Source organism: Zonotrichia leucophrys, chromosome 2 (assembly GCF_028769735.1).
Source record: "Zonotrichia leucophrys gambelii isolate GWCS_2022_RI chromosome 2, RI_Zleu_2.0, whole genome shotgun sequence".
Taxonomy (NCBI): Eukaryota; Metazoa; Chordata; class Aves; order Passeriformes; family Passerellidae; genus Zonotrichia; species Zonotrichia leucophrys.
Genome location: NC_088171.1, coordinates 119294358 through 119311995, shown reverse-complemented (window position 1 = coordinate 119311995; position 17638 = coordinate 119294358). Strand labels below are relative to the sequence as shown.

The 17638-nt window shown below is 36.3% G+C and overlaps 1 protein-coding gene across 2 annotated transcripts in view; it reads right to left on the bottom strand.

The window, feature by feature from the left end:
* Positions 1-17638, bottom strand: part of PREX2 (phosphatidylinositol-3,4,5-trisphosphate dependent Rac exchange factor 2) — a 176244-nt gene that overhangs the window by 57906 nt on the left and 100700 nt on the right. For both annotated transcript variants that reach the window (XM_064706194.1, XM_064706193.1), the window contains exons 25-31: positions 16384-16606; positions 15829-16036; positions 10688-10867; positions 7841-7935; positions 5787-5869; positions 5362-5452; positions 3786-3914 (exon numbers count right to left, since the gene is read on the bottom strand). In XM_064706194.1, the coding sequence (XP_064562264.1) occupies positions 3786-3914; positions 5362-5452; positions 5787-5869; positions 7841-7935; positions 10688-10867; positions 15829-16036; positions 16384-16606 (1009 nt within the window). The remainder of the gene's footprint in view (positions 1-3785; positions 3915-5361; positions 5453-5786; positions 5870-7840; positions 7936-10687; positions 10868-15828; positions 16037-16383; positions 16607-17638) is intronic.

The following is a 17638-nucleotide window of genomic DNA, read 5'->3' as shown; positions in this document are numbered from 1 at the left end:
GGGAAATACAGCTTTTATCTGAATAACTTAGATACATCCAGGCTATTACTTGCAGCTTGTTCTACACAAGATTTTTTGGATCTCTGAATGCAAAAGAATTTGAGGTATCTATAAATAATGATTTCCTGCTTATGGGGAAATCACAGGACACTGCAACTCTCTTTTATCACTGCTATAAGTCTTCTGTGCTTCAAAATATTCCCACAGGCAAAAGAGTATTTTTAGATGATTTGTCTACTTACCTGGGGTTAAAAGTGAACCTTGGATGTCAATCATTTGCTTTTCAACAAATACCAAATGCTATGAAAGCTCTCGCTCCTTCTTGCTACATGGTGTATGGAAAGGAATACCTCCCTAGCAGTTTCTCTTACATTCTGATTTGTAATGCAAGATACCTTCAGTTTCTTTTATTTTTAAATATTATTTTGTACTTTATTAAAAAATAAAACCCATGTTATCCTGCTATTCTGATCTTTGCCAGGGAAGGCTAGATTTTAGTTTTATTTTGTTTTTCACACCTGAAAATGTTTCAAAAAGACAGATATTGCACTGCATGGTTTATTATTTAAATTGAAATACACTTTCTATACCTTCAATAACCAAAAGACTCCGTCATACCTCACTCCTAATTTAAAATAGATGAGAACTTTCTCAATTGCATCATATTTCCTGTTTAAACTTAAAATTACAGTGCTAGAAAAACAACTGCACTTCGTCATGTAGTTACAAGACTAGCTGGCTAGAAATCTGACTTGCTCCAGAACATCTCTTCCTTTGATCAAAAATCTTTCCGATTTTTTCTGCAGGAAAAAGCAACTACAGATAATATTCTCTTCTCTTTATTTTGCTTACACCCTTCTGTAGTTGAGTCCCTTTCTTTCCATCCATCTTGTTCATTTTCCTTGTTCCTACTCCAGTCTTTTCCTCCTGTGCTTTCTGATTGTTGTGTTACATTTCTCACACAGATCCACAATCAAGTACTTCTATTATTCTTCCTCTGTTTGGTGGCTGCCCAATCCCTGCCCTGACTGCTGCCCTCCCCACCAAAACCAAGTACTTCACCATCAAAGATCTGCCAGTGCCAACAGCTTATCTTTAGCTTGAATGGTTTAACAATTTATTAGGCCCAGTCAATCCAAGAAAAAACTTAATTCTTTTCTTCAGTTACTTAGCTCCAGATAAATCCTCCTAGAACTGCATAATACTCCAGACACTTCAATGCTAGCAACTAGATTAGCTCTCTAGGCTGGACTTTTACTGTAACTATTCAAGTTTTTTCTTTCTGTAATGATATGATAAGTCAAATGAAATGAGACAAAACAAGGTCCAGCTAAATTTTAATTTTACTGTCAAGGAAGGCTTGGTTGGTTTGTTTCTGTTTTGCTCTCTTTTTTTTTTTTTCAATCTGCGCAAACTTTCATGGATTTTTTAGTAGTTCTCTGAATTCAAACACTAATAAACAGAAAACTGACAGACCAGAGCAATCATCCTCAAGGCATTCTGAGTTTTCCCATTTCATCATATTTATTAAACAAAGTAAATAAAAGGAATTTACTGTCTACGGCTTAAAACATTTTATCTTTGTGAGGCTCCCATGTCTCCTGCTTTAATGCACTAATCAATCTAATCTAATACATTCTGCAATGCAACAGAACAGTGAATAAAAAACTAAAATATCCTGTGATACTTTTATAAAAAGAAAAATGCGTCAGTTTTTAATAAGGAGATGAATTTATTGGATTCATCCTTACTTTAGCACTGAGCAATAATGGTTAAGTATGTTTATAACAACTGGAAGTTTTAATTACATTTTTTTGCCCACAGTGAGTGAAGTTGTATCTGTGGTGTCCTTTGACTACTTCCTCTTAGAAGAGAAAAATGTATCTTTTTTCCTTAATTACTGAAATATTGTCTTTCACTCAAAAACAAACAGGAAGATTCTTCTAAAATCCCAAGACATTGTTCAACTTGTTCTCGTAAGACCAGCTAAACAGTCATATCAGGTGGCACCTTTTGGGTTTTTTTCTAAATCAAGTGAATAAGAGAGGAAATGGGGAGATGACTCTTTGTGCCATATCTTAGTTTTCCAGCCATAAATAGCTCAGGGCAGTACTGGTGGCTCTCCTAGGTATCCAGACCAGCTGTGAACACAGTGTATGATGGCAACACAGGAAGGAAGAAATCAAGAAATGAAGATACAAAGGGAAAATGGAGCTGTTAAAAACATTGTGAACCCTTCTTCTTGTTCACCTGATTTCAGTTAAATCCAGCTGCTGGTTGTTTCTCAGTACTCAGCTGAGCTGTTTTATAGTAGAAAGGGACAGTAAATAATTTGGATTTGATGAACTCTCCCACAAGATTTTGAATAATCTCAGCTCAATATTTAGGGTATATGACCACTGCTCAAATGGTTTAGGTCTATTAATTCTATTCATGGGCAAACAAGTTTTGTGAAAATGATTTGGTAAGCTTAGCTTCTGAAAGGGGCCAAGGAAGGATTGTTCACAACACATTTCCCCTCCTCCTCAACTTTGAAAGAAACCCTGATTAATACTTGAAAATACTTCAGTTTAAGCTGGAAAAGGACCTGTAGAAAAAAAAAGGGATTCAAAACTATTTAAACTAATTATTAATTTTTCACTCAGCGACAGCCACCATTAAACTAAAAGGAGTATTCCTGGTATTGGAGAGTCAACCCACTGTGATTGACTTCAAGAAGGAGATATTTATGTGGTTGTTTTTATAATTTTCTAAACCAGGGTCTGAAAATATGATGTATCTCAAATCAGAAATGCCAAGTCAAAGAGGGAAGAGTTTGTTTTGTTTGGCTGGTTGGTTCTTGAAAGTTTATAATAACAAAACTTATCACAAAGTTCTATCCCATTGGTCTGATATTTAACAGTTTCTTTAAGGGACACTGTAGCAACTAGCCCATAAACAGAAGAAGCTAAACACACACATGCAAATAATTTGAAGCAAGTCCTAAATTTTTTTTCCCACTCAGAATCCCAGCATAGACATTTTTATAAAAAATCATGTTAACTCTTTATTTCTGTTTCTTTATCAAGCAGCACAGGAAATAAAGCAGGAATTAAAGGCAAGGTACTCTGGAGGAAAAAGGCAGTTACTTTCTTATGAAGACATCAGAGAAAACCTAAATCTCAGCTCACACTGTCACTTGGTGGTGAAGAGAAGCAGAATACTTGGTAACTTCTACACAGTGGTGGAAGGGAGGCAGAGGAGGAGTCCATCCATCAGCTGGGATGGATTGAATGAAAATCATGGGTTTACAGCAGAAGGAGAGATAATGACTCCAGAAAAGCACAGAGAAGACCAAGGTACAGGACAAAAGCTGCAGAGATTTTATTTCTCCAGTTAAGACAGTGGGGAAAAAAAAAAGTTTAATTTCAACAAAAGCCTCATTCTGGTGTATCAGTCCCATGACATTCTGTGATAAATCAGGCAAGCCCACTGCACTGAAAAACCTAGCAACTGAAAAACCTAGCACATCCAACATACAGTTCCTCAGTTTCCATTTGTCAGAAGAGTATTTTCTCTTCAGAAGACTATTTTATCTTCAGTATCTAAAGAAAACAGACTAAGTACAAGACAGCTGAGATAAACTCCACTAACCTTGCTATTGAGAGTACAACCTGTCTATAATTACACTGTGTTCCACAAATCTTGCCTAGAAGCAGCAGGAAGCAGTTGCACCTCTCCTCTCCCCTTCCCTTCCCCTCTGTATCATAAATGAAGTGATTATTTAGGATCAGGTTGTTACTAACCTTCAACAAATTTCCTGATATTCTGGGCCAGGCCCCGGACGCTGCTGGGGAGGTTCCAAGGATCTTGCTTGATGTGGAGTCGCAGCCTCTTCGGACAGCTGAGCTTTGGTTCCATTTCTTGCTGAAACTCTAAGCAGGGACAAAAATAGTATTTTTCTGCTTTAGCCTCCTGAGAAAGTCACAGTAAGACATTTATTTTTTTTTCTAAATGTTTTCACTGCTCAAGGAGTTGGCGAGTTATTTAACTCTAGTTAAAGCTACGGTGACAGATCTAACAGTCATCTGAGCTCCCTGCTCAAGTCCAAGGAGAGAGTGAGCATCCCCAAACATGATTCTTTCTGAAGCAGGTACATAACACAAAAGGTGCATGGTAAGTGGAACCCTGGAACTTTCAGAGGCAAAATTGTTTTAATCAGAAAATTAAATTGGGACCAAAATTACTTATTAAAAAAACCAAAAACAAAACAAAAAAAACCAAACAAACCAACAAAAAACTCATCCAAAAAAAGAAAGAAAGAAAAAAAAAGAAAGTTATATGTTCTCTCATGCAAATTCATTTAGCAGGTAGTAATCCAGGCCTTGTAAAACCTCATAATTGGGGTAAAAACCCTCTGGCCACCTAAAACCAGTATTCTTTGCTAAAAGACGTGTGGAATCAATACACTTTACTACTGACATTACTTTATTACACTTTATTACTGACATTGAGGTTCCTATTGAACTTTCTTTTTTTTACTCAGTCTACTGAAAGAAGTCCTCTCTCTTTTTCATCACTTATGACCACCACCTGATGCTTATTCACACCTTTAGACTTAAGCAACCACACAAGTGGTAGTAGAGTGCCTGAATTTACATGCAGGATATTTCTTTTTAAGCAATCAGTAATATTTACATAAGTATATATTTGGCATAAATTTTGCTGTGACTATAAATCACAAACTATTTATAAATCAACTTCAAACATAATACAACTACAAAAATTATAAAAAATATGGTATTAGTAATAAAATAGATCAGGAATGGCTTTAGTAGTTGTGACAAAAATATGTTAAAAACATCTGCAATACAACAACACTGCTTCTTGCTGCAAAATCCTCAGCAATACAACAGTCAGTTCAGAGTCTAAAATTCAGCTGAATTTGAAATTTTTTCCTACATCATGCAATAAAACATAGGGAGTCAGTTTTCAACCAAGAATTAATATCTATTTAAAATAAACTTCAATAATCAATTATTGCAGAATATACCAAGATTAAGCAAAATCAGTCCTTTAACACCGGCTCAAGGAGTGGACAGCCATTGCCATGGACCCTTCAAGCTGCCTTTTCATTCTCATAGCTGGAATATATATAAATAACAGTGTGCATGTTATTGAATGCATGTGCTTCATATAAAGCTTTCGATCTAATCCAGTCTGCTAGCAATAGGTGGCTTTGGAACAAACACAGGTCATTTTTCAAAGATACACTGTCTACTGCAAGAATTCTATATGTAATTAATTTTGTATTAGAATTCCTCCTATGCAAATTTTACAACATTGCTATTTAAAAGAACACAAACCCCAAACAAATGTTACCTTGGAGGCCTCGACCTGGTGTGAAGTACTTTGTCTGCTCAAAGGCTCTCATCACAGCTGGTCCTTTCAAAAGATTGACGATTGAATCGACCTGTTGGGATCAAGGTTCTGTGAGAAAGATGTATTTTACAGCAACAATTAGAAATTCTTTCTGTAAGAAATGTGGACTCATGATCAGCAACTCTGGATTTTTTTCTTACCTAATGGCTCTAGTTAAAGTAACAAACTGGAGAATGTTAGACTAAATTTAAGGGCCTGTTTAATTTGCAGTTTTGGACTATTTACAGAAAACTGAGGGAAAATGAGTAAATACTACAATCTCAGTAAACAGTGGGAAGCAAAATTAAAAAGAAGAAGTATTTTCTAAAGACATTTTAGCTCAAGCACAGACATCGATGTCAAAGCCAAGAAAAATAATCTCATACTTGACCAAAGAGATGCTCCAAGCAGCTATGGAGCTTGTCCTGTTTATCATGGGAGATTCGAACACTTATGGGAAGCTCATCCCCTGAAAAATATTTTAAAATGAAAAACTGTTTAGAAGCTTCAGCATGTTTCCCAAAACCTTTGCAGCTTAGATAATCTGCTTTGCACACAGACTGATGCTAACACTGTCAGGACTATAGTAACTCCTCTCCCTACATATTTTGCATTTATTAGTTACCCAATAATACAGAAATAGCTCTTAAAGAAAGGACCATATCCAAAACCCAACTGGTCATGGTTCTGGAAATCCTGCTCTAGATGAGCCTGCTTGAGGAGGAGACTAGACAAGATCATCCTAAAAGGTCCCTTGAAACCTCAACAGCTCTGTGACCAGAACATGCAATTCTTCTCTTCTAGAGCGTACTTCTCTTCTGGAGAACATACTAGAACTACAACTCCAGACTAAAGGGCCAAGCAGTGTGAACCTAACACAGCAGACCACAAAGTCACTGAAATGCATTCAGTGTGAAGTTTTTATAAGGACTCTACAGGTAATTCACAGTCCTAATGCTCTTGCTAACTGAATGGTTCTGAGATTTTAGTAATTCAGCAAAAATACAGCACCCAAATTATTCGACATGAAGCTTTTAGCAGCACAAAGCACATCATTTCCTAAGAAAGTGCAAAGGAGAAGGACTCTTTTAGGTCCTTTTAGAGCCCTGTCACTTGCTCTTTCAGACAACAGGCAACATACCTTGAACACTTTCAAAAACGTTGAAAAATTGTTTTAAAAATGGTTTTCCTCCCTGATATTGGTTACAGACAAGAAGTAGCCACTTGATAATTTATTATTCAAATTTATTCAAGGTTAATCTAGACTCATTTTTCTTATGTCAGTGAAACACTTTAATGGCACTTTGTCCTTGATTTTTTTTAGCTCCTCTAGTCCTTACAACCATTATACTCCTTCACAGGATTTAAATTGCAAGAGAGCACAGTGCCCAAAACCCCTGGTCTGGAGTTGACCAGGTTAGCTTTGGAACAAGCTGAAAATTAAGCCAGCAGAGAGTGTGAGTTTCCCTGAGCAGCAGTATTTGTCATCTAAAGCACTGCATCTGTGCTTGGCTAGCAAAGACATGTTCTTTTAGGCATCAGCTTGATGCTACACAAGACTACATCAGCTCATTCTTATCTTAAGCTGAAGATATGGACCCTGGGTCTCTCCTCTTTTATTAACAATTTATTATGTCCTTCATCCTTTACTCTGTACTAGCTTTGCGGTGTAAGTATGTATCATTTCTGGAAATGAAATTCTGTCTTATTCACATTACTCTGCATAATTCACAAGGTATCTCAGATACCTTGCATAATGTCTTAATACTTTCCTGTTCAACTGAAAATGGTTCAACTCTCCTGGTACAATGAACAATAAAAGATATGGCCAGGCCTCACTGGGGGGTCATATTCATAATATACTCAGTTTTTTCTTTTCCTACATCATTCCCAAATGATAAACTCCCAGCTTAGAGCAAATATTTTTTTTTATTATTAGTCCCTGAGTATATGACCTCCTTCTCCATGCAGTTAAATTCCATCCCATTCCTATTAGCAGCTGCAATTACTTAAATGCAATTTGTCGAGGCATAAACAAGAACATGCTCCTATGTGGTCTCACATTCCTTCCTATAAACACACACAGAGCCATATCCTGCTGCCTAGGTGCTGACACTGGCCAGGAGAGCATCCCACACTCACCTAAAATGCTCCTCACTCTGTGCAACACAGTGCACTCTCAAGACATGAAAGACATGAGAAACAGGACTCCAGGAGCTCTAATACAGCCTATTCACAGACATAATGGAATGTTGGCTCTCTTTTACAGAAGGATTCCTAAGTGCAGCACTAGCTAGGCAGAAGCAAAATTATGACCTTCTATTGCTAAGGAGGATGTGATTTTTAAAATGAAAACAATAAAACTGCCTGGCGAATGAAAATAATAAAATTTAATAAAAGGAAAAGAAGGCAGATTCATAGATGAATTTTCTAAACATACCTGAATCCATTTCATCACTGTGAAAATAAGAACTGCACTGACTGCTACAAATGCTGGTGAAAGAGGCAATGGAGTTCCTATTGCTGTTGCAGTCACTAGAAAATAAAACACAAAACAAAAAAATAAATAAAGCTATGTCATTTAACACAGGCTTTGTAAAAAAAGTTATGGAAATTCTTTCCCTTTCCCATCCTAAATTTAATGATGAGACAGTCTCTGTAATTCTTTGTACACAGTGAAGGTCCCTGTGCTTAGACTTTCATTTAATCTGCAGTCCTGCTAAGACTCAGGAGACCGGATTCCCAAAATAGATGCTTCAATTATCTCCCTTCCCCTTACCTGTGAACAAGTACTTGCAGAATAGTAATACAGACTTTGAATGCAAAACAACCAACTTTTCTTGCGTGAGTGGTAGTTTTTGAATCTGTAGCCTCAAATGTTTTAGTTACTTCACATTTTCTCCTGGTGCACGGCTAATACAAACATAGAGTCCTTACAACTTGCATAACAAGAGTCTCACTGTGGGTTTACAAGAGATTTGATCCATTTGAGTAGCAGTGAAACTGAAATTACAAACTATTTTCCTTGTCAGCCAAAACAGTTCATGATCCCATCTCTTCCAGCTGTTCCTTTTTTAGAGATGTATAGACATTCACATCTGTGGCTTCAGTCAAAACTTCTATGCATACAAAATCTCACCCACATTGGTCTAATAGGGAGATTTTGGGATTCAAATTTGATTTTGGGATTTAAATTTTTTTCTGCTCTTTTCTCTTAAAAACAATTTGTTCTGTACAGAAAATACATGGAGATATACCTACTCCTGCAGCAAAACCAGAGTGAAATACAGACTTTTGTACTAAAAATCCTATGAAGATATATCTGAATTCAAAGTCTTCAGACTTTGTTGTTTAGCCATATGAAAATCATTTCATTTCAATGCAGGAGATGCTTAAGTAATTATCCAGCAGAGGGAGTCTTAAAAACCCAAGTGAATGTAAGATAATGTAAAAGTGTACCTAAGGGAGGTTTATACATAATGATAGGGGTCTTGTTTTATTATTTGGGTGTACCCACTTACCAAAATTAACATATCCATTCTTAAAATAACATTGCAGTTATACATGTGCTCCCTATTTGTTTTCTTTATTTGTGTAGATACAGAAGTGACTTTTCACTAATTTAGGGAGAGTGACTTACATTTCCTGGCTAATGTACATGTTTTGGACCTGTAGTCAACGAGGTAAGTGAAGGAGTTAAACTTTTAAATGAAGCAATATGATGTAATTACAATCATAACCATTAAGTAGATGAAAAGACATCAGTAACAACATGTTCCTAATAGTGGGTGAACAGTCCCAAGGAGTATTAAAAATTTCTGGCTGGATATTAAGAAATGTTTTCTAACTAACTCTATTCACTTATTAAAGTCTCCGAAGGGGAGATGAAGGTTAATTAAAACTGGGTTGTGCAAAGCATGAGAAAATAAAACACAGGAAAATGAGAAACAGATTAGATGCATTTGCTGTATCATTCTGCATGATTTTTGTGTTGTATTCTAAGGTTTGAAGGAGACTCTACACAAAATGAGAGCATTATAATGGCTGAAATTAGCCAAACAGTTCCAATAATAACCACTGTGGCATTACGAGAGCTGTAGATTTTTAAGTATTGACTAATACAATTATTTAAGCAAAGAAAAAAACATTCTAATCTCACTCCAAGACTTGTCTTTAATGCACAAATTTTATGATTGTTCTGTATATGGAACCCTTGGTTTTATTATTCCTACACAGCCAGAATGGACTGTAAAGGAGAGGAATCAGAATAAAGAAAATGTTTTGAACAAAGAGACACTCATGTCCTGGGTCACACCTTCTTTCTCCACATACAAATCCTGTGCCAGCTGGGAAACCTCTCAACAGGAGCAAGCACACACCACTGGAACAGCTTATGAACAGTCAGTTTGACACATCATGAACATGCAGCAAACTCTAAATGTGCTTCTGCTGGACCAAGAACTTTGCCTCTGTGTTCACCATGGTAAGAACAAAATGAACTTATTCTGTGCAAACTATCTCTGTGCTTACATCTGTGTAGTTCTCTTTCTACTCTGATGAGGAGTTCATATCTACCAGGCTGCAGTAATCAAATACAGCTTAGGGAAGAGATCTCAGCAACACAGAGTTCTGTAGAAGAATGATAAACCTACTGAGAATCTAATTTCTCAGCATGATAATGATACTGAACAAATAATGAACTCTCATTTTACTTGCAGCTAAAATTTGAATTTCATTTTTATATCATTAGCAAATTTTCTCTAAGCAAGAGAGTATCCTCTATGTAAGAACTATACTTGCTATAATTACTCCTTCCTTTTCAAAATTATTAATCTTCACATTCACAGTCCACAATTCAAATTCCAGAGGTGAGTTGATGCTACAGTATTTAGAGTGAAAGAAAGTGAGAAATATATGTTGATAAATATTATATTTTTCTTTAGATCATATAGAACCCCCATCACAGTGGGTCTATCACCGTGCTTTCCATGGGAGATATTTTGTTTGTTATTGGAGACATAAAACCCAGTCATTTCTATTTTTTGTAAGACAGGTAATCTAAAGTAAGATTTTACATATTTAGTTGTGATATCCTATCCAGATTTGGGTGACCAAGATATAACAACTAACCTGGACTCATAGGACTTTATTTTACACACCCTGAGGCTAGTTACTCCTCCATTAGTAATGCCAGAATCATAATCTAGTAGTCTTCATAACCACTTGATACTTTACAAGCTTCCATATTTGATTCAGTTGAAAAACAAAAATTTATTAATAAAGTTACCTGTAAGAATCCCTGTTACTGATGGTATCATGACCAGAATCTTCTTGTTCATCACCTGTTACACTGAAACAGACTTTCTTCCCATTCCTTTCCCCCTTGTCATTATCACTGTCTGCTGGTATTAAAGGCTCAGGTGTTTTGCGTTCAGATTTGGGAGAATATGTTATTGAAGAAAGAAGGCTGTGAAACACACAAAAATAAAGGCAAATTACTGTTTTTCAAAAGTGAGCTAGCAACAGGATAACATTTCTCATCACTATCCTCCAATTATTATTCTATAATACGTGAAGGAATATCTTGATTCAGTCAATATCTATTTGAAACAAGGGAAGGAACTGACACATTCTGTTGTCAGAACGTCTAACAGTGAAACCCACTAACCTTACCAAATACTTCATCATATATGAAAGCAATGATTCCAGCTGGAGAAGAAATAGAGCACATTCTTGGACACTTGGGGTCAAACTGCATATTAACATAACTATTTTTAAATATGAATCCTGCACTTAGCACAAATCAAGAAAACAAATGAAAGTAACTGTATGTCTGTGCAAAGTATGTATTTTCCCTGTTAATACTGTACAAGACATGCCAGTGTGCACCACAAACTATTCTACTAGGGCATTTTAATGATCTTTATTAACATCTCTGTGTAGTTCATGACATTCAAAGTGTCTGAGCCATTATCACTAGTAAAACTGATGATTAATATACAGGCGTCTGTGACGAGCACAAAAGTGACATCCAGCCAAGAAGAGAGAACAGTGCAGATTGCTACTTTTAGAACATGCAGAAATACTGGCAGTGAAAAATTCATATTCTTGGATGATTAATTCATACTGAGATGCTCTAATTTACTTTCAAGATCAGAACAGCAATAATGGGCAATTGTCCTTTAATTCCTATTGCTCAAACACTCCATTAAAATCACATTTTCAAATTACTATTTGGATTTCAAAAGTAGCATTTTTCTTGCAAAAACTACTTGCTAACTACCTGAAATCAGAGGACACTGAACTAAACTTTTATTTTCGCTTTGAACTACTTAGAAATAGTCACAGAGTTTTATTGAAGAAACTGTCAGAATGGTCAACTGGCAAACTTTCTTACCAACTACATGGTAGGATTCAAAAGTAGGTTAGATCTTCTTACATTAAATTCTCCCCACTGATGGGAATAGACAGATTTTATCCCACACACAGTTAAAGATACTGATCTGAACTGCTACTAGAATACAGAAAAATAATACTAAAGGTATAATTTCACCAGAATTTAAACTCACCCCTCCAATAGACTGATTTCTTTTGGGCTACATTATGCCCTAACACTTCATAGCAGTATGAAATCACAACTCAGCTCTTTGCAGTCACTGACAAGCATAATTCCATGAGTACAGGAAGAGAGATGGGACTCATATTTTACACCAGTGTTCAGTGTAAATCTCATGCTAGAGCATATGTGTTTTTGAACTTGTCCTAAAATAAATGTGTTATGGAAGCAGAAATCATAGGAAATCAGTTCTTCATACCTGTAAAACTTATTTTCTTAGTAAGAAATATCTAAGGGGTTCTGAAAAAGATTAGACAAATTCATGGCAGAAATTCTAACACTGCTCTTAAACCAAAAGGCTGATTTCAAAAAGACCCTCTAGTTCTGCCTGTTGAAAGATGAGATAAGGACAAAGATAAATCTATACTTTTGCTTCTTCTTGTGTTCCCACTCTCATCCACTTAAAAATAAAAGTTAATTCTAGTAACTTCTCGGGGATTTTGTTGTTGCAAGAAAATAATCAAGATTAAGAAACAAGTGTAATGAACTGCAATTTCAGCTCCTGAAAATATCTTCCCCTGAGTAATTATTTGTCAAGACACAGACAGACTATTATAGCCCCTTCTTTTATGTGACTGTTTAGTCACTGCTGCCAAGAGCTCAGTAAAAGACTGATTAAGGTAGCTGGATCTTTTCCTAAGGGGGCTTTTCCATTTCTCTCAGCAGGCAGGCTCTTCTTCTAAGGAAAATTTTTTTGCTGAACTATCACGAGCGAAAGATGGAACTCTGGATTACCAAGTCCTGGAGAAAGTAGTTACTGAAGTCACTGATGTGCTCTAAAAAACTCACTCCAGGGAGTTTAAAATAAAAACCTGGATATATGTCCTCCCCAATAATCTTGCTTAAATATACTTTTGTTTTTCTTCTTAAACACAACACACGCACAATACATTTTCTCCAGAGATGGGCCTAGACCAAACAAAATTACCTCAGGTATCTAGCTCTCAAAGAAGAACCACAAGTGAATAGTAACTAACAGCTAGAGAGTCTCTATGCAGAATATTTCAATGAAACACGGGAAGTTAAATCTTAAAAAAAATCCTCTCCTGTGGAATTACTCCTATGTGCAACCCAAGTCAACACAACCCTGACAAACAAAACCTGCTATGGTTAGTCAAAGAATTAAAAAAGGCAGTAACAAAAAACCTTCTCTGCCTTTTCCTCACTCCACAGAGGCTTGAAAAATGTTCAAGCCTCTTGTATGATCCCAGAAGACATCTTTCCAAAAAAGAGCTGGGATGGTGGGAGAGCACTGAGTGCATGAGCCAAGAACCCAGCAGAGTCACCATATAGAAAACAATTTGAAAAAAAGGACTTATTTCTGTGTAACACCTAGCAGCAACATGGGGTATCTGCAGCATCACTAAAGAACTATTGGGATTCCATTAAATTATTTGAATGTGAGCACAGTGGAGCCTAGAGAGGCTGTGGAAAGGGGACACATTTTCTGTGGGTATTTCTCTCTCTCTCTCTGTCAGTACTACATCACTTATCCAGCCAAAACTCATCAGCAAACCGTCTTATAAACTCCTATGCAGAAAATATTAGGAGTACAAAATCTTCTCTTAAATGTTCCCTTGCCATAGGCTCTCATAGACCTGCTCTTCAGATGAAATACTCATTTTTTAATTCACTAACAGACAGCAGAAGTTGAGCAGATAACACTGCCCCAAGATTTTGTGAGCTGAAACACAGACCAGCACCGACCTCAACACAGAGCAGAGACCTCAGTAACATGCATGAGCAAGTTTTCAACACTAAGTAAAGGCTGCCAGTTATTCAGTAGTCCAATTTTTCTGTCACACAATATCAACATAAATTAAAAATTGTGATAGATACCATGTTTATATTAAAATAATGAGGATTGTTTAGGATAATAATCGATTCAATAAAAAGAGACATTGATTTTATTGTTACTATGCTACAACAGAAAAAAATAAACTCTACTGTGCTTATAAAAAGCACAAAATCAAGCATTTCCTCCCAGCTGTTTAAGTAGCAAAATTTCTAATTAAAGCATGGCTGTTGGACTATCAATCATGTCACTCTATCTTTTGTTTCTTTAGTCCTAAATTTCAAAGAGTTAATTAGCATCTGTAACAATGTTCTAATATACCACACGCCTCTGAACTGCTCACTCTTCCCCGTTCAGCACTTTTAAGTAGGTCTCTTGGCTATCCTGTTTCCTCTTTAGAACTGCTTTCCTCTACAGTAATTACTCACTGGCAGTCCACTCAATGTCCATGAGGAATAAAGCATGAAAAGTCGAAGAGTCAGTCTTCCAATCAGCCAAAGGTAAAATTTGCTAAATACATCTGTATACCTTATACAAGATCAGCTACAAGGTCAGTGTACAGAAAATTTAGGAATGAAAAAAGTGAACCCTTGTGTTTGTGCACAATTTTTCTGTGAGTGTGTGTATTTATATATACATTTATACAAAAGAAAGGCTCAGAATTTCCTGTGCATCACAAGCTCAAGGGAGTCGAAAGGAAAGGTGTGGCATACTGGCAGCTGAACTTCCTGAAGTATTGAATAAAATTCCATATATAATATTCTGACTTCCATGAGGAAGAGAGACAACACAGGCTTTACAAATAGTAATTTCTGAAGCGCACCCAAGCACTGAAATTATCATGAATTTAATTAATTTACTTCATCTTCAGGGTGATAAGTAGCAGAACTGTGTAAAGGCACAGGAAACATTTTCTTAAAAATACTAAGTCAATTCTTGTTTTGATTCCCACTGCAGTATGTGATACATTACAATTACTTATAATTGTATATATTTATTTTTTATTTATATATTTTTATTTTTATATATATTTATATATAAATATATATACACAAATATATATATAATTGTATAATGTGATACATTACAATTACTTACATAACTATTACAACTACTATGAGAACAGTAAAAAAAAAGAAATCCCACCTTAAGTACACATGAAAGGACAAATCACACTACAGTCTTCAAGATAGCATGAGAAACAATGACACACCACTTATCTAAACTGCAGATCCTGACAGATTGTCTTTTAAACTCAAAAATGTTTGTTGTTTTTGTTTTCAAAATTAATTTCTGAAAGAAATTTGAAATTTCTTTGAAATTTCTGAATTTGAAAGATTCCCACACATATGGGATCTTTCAAAACTTAAATAATTCTTATCCTTCTTCATCATAATCCCAAGAAAATAGCCCAGGAGTGAACTCACTCACTTTACTAAAGAAAAAGCAAGTCATATATCTTTATCCTCAATTAGGACTAACTGTGATGAGACTTTGAGTCTCTCACATCCAAGCCAAATGTCCTAATAACTCCAGGGTGGCTCTTCCTAAATCTCCCTAAATAAAGGTCAATTTGGTTTTGAAAAATTTCTAACAAATTAATGTTCTCCCTGCAAGTGAGTAATGTCTCACCCAAAAATTCATCTGTGGGACTATTCAGCAATACCTGAAGAGTTCAATAAAGGCCATTTTATACCTCTGCCCTTTGTTTCCATTTTTAGTGAAATTGTAGGTGACATTGTGTGCCTCATATTTTCCTCATTTCAAATTAATGAACTTTGCCACATTCTAAAGAAAATTTACAAACTGGAAGAAACCTACAAACTGTGGGGGAAAAAGTCAGGCATGCTGCGAAAAAGATCAAAATACAACATTAGCTGCACTTAAATTTTTTACTTTACTTCCATTCTGTCTGAAGTCAGCATTGAATCCTATGCTACACAAAAGCACTGCCCAGATTTATCATTTTCTTCTATGGAAAAGTTAAAGACAAGTCCAGATGGTAACATTTACTTACTCATCTATTTGGCAGACACACGTTTCCACCTCTTTCAGTGCAGCTTGTAATTTGAACAGCAACTTTTGATAGACGTCTTGTGTTTCTAAGTCTTCTTCTTTCAAGAGGTACCTCAGACCATGGCCCTCCTGCTGGCCAAGAGACTGTCCTGAAGGGGCAGCCATAGTAGTAATGGTATGTTGGACATAAATCATGGGACTCAGTTTACCTGGGAATAATCCAAAGGGATTTCATCACTATCTTTTCTTCAACATACATTTTGAAGTTAGTAAAATACCTAACAGACACTGAAATATTTTTCTGTTTAAAATTCCCGTACTTATTTAATTTTGCATTTTATTTGCATTTCAAAGTCAAGCTATTTAGGAAAAAGCTATTGTGAAATTATGACTACCCATTATTATGCTGTAAAATAAAACCAAAAATCATAAAAGGGTGATTTCAGAAAGATTTCTCCTCAATTTTAATATTTGGGCTATAAAACTAAGCTTACTACCTTTTAAAACTCTCTGTCAGGAGCACAGGAAGTAGCTCTTTCAAGCTCAATTAACTTACCTTGATCAGTGTTTTTATTTTCCTTCTCGTGGGAAGAATGTTTTCTGCTGTCCAGCTGAACACCAAAGGCACTACCAAGGGAAGTTGAGGTCTTAGGGTAAGACACTTCCATCACATTGATATGGCAATTGGTTGGACAGAAATCACTGCTGTGAAGTGGTGAAATCTTTGACTTAGCTTGTTTGAAGGTGGGCCAAGCTCTGTTTTTTAATACTCTAGAAAACTAGAAGAAATAAAACCAAATTTTGATTATCAGCTCTTCTTGTGTCTGCATGTAGCTAACAATTCTTGTGTACCTAACTAGAAAATAAAAGCTTAAAATATTTCAGTCATCCTTGACTTAAGGTATCTTGACTCCATAATTTCCACATTTCTCTAAAAGGGAAAGAAAAAATATTTTTCATTTTACACTTTTAAGGGGTAGTTTTTTTGAAGCAAATTATGTTTTAAGACATATAAATACATTTGTAACAGAGAGATATAATTTATTTCCCATGGAACAAAATAAAAAATCAATTGTTTTTCTGAGGAGGAAGTCTGAAACTGCTCTACTGCTCATGACATTTAAAAGCTCCTGCCAACGTTTTCAAGCCAGCATTTTCCTAAAATCCATGAAATTTTTTGTCTGAAGCTGTAATAAAGACAAAATCAGAAAGTATGAATTCTGGATTTCCTATTTGGGAAGGAGGAAGTCCTCTTTAATAAGATATATCTTATCCTCCTGCATTAGGAGAAGCATTGCCAGGGGCTGGAGGGAGCTGATCCTGTTCTTCTCCTCAGCACCAGGGAGGCCTCCCCTCAAGTCCTGGGTCCAAATCTGGGCTTCACATAAATAGGCATGGGCACATTGGAGAGAGCCCAGTGGAGGAAGTGAGCCCTCTGAGATGATTCAGGGACTGGAGGAAAGGCTGAGAGAGCTGGGACCCTCCAGGCTGGAGAAGAGAAAGCTCAGGGGGAAACACATCAATGTCTAGGAATACCTGCAGGAATGGGGCAAAGAGGACAAAGCCAGGCTCTTTCCAGTGCTGTCCAGTGCCAGGAACAGAGGCAATGGGCCCAAACTTAAACACAGGATTTTCCTCCAAATGTCAGGAGACACTTTTGCGCTGTGAGGGTGATTGAGCACTGGCCCAATTGATCGGAGAGGTTCAGGGAAGAGAGGTCAGATCTCCCTCCTCAAAGATGGTCCTGGGTGACCATCACTAGGTGGCTCTGCTTAAGCAGGGTTGGCTGGACAAGACCTGCAGAGGTACAG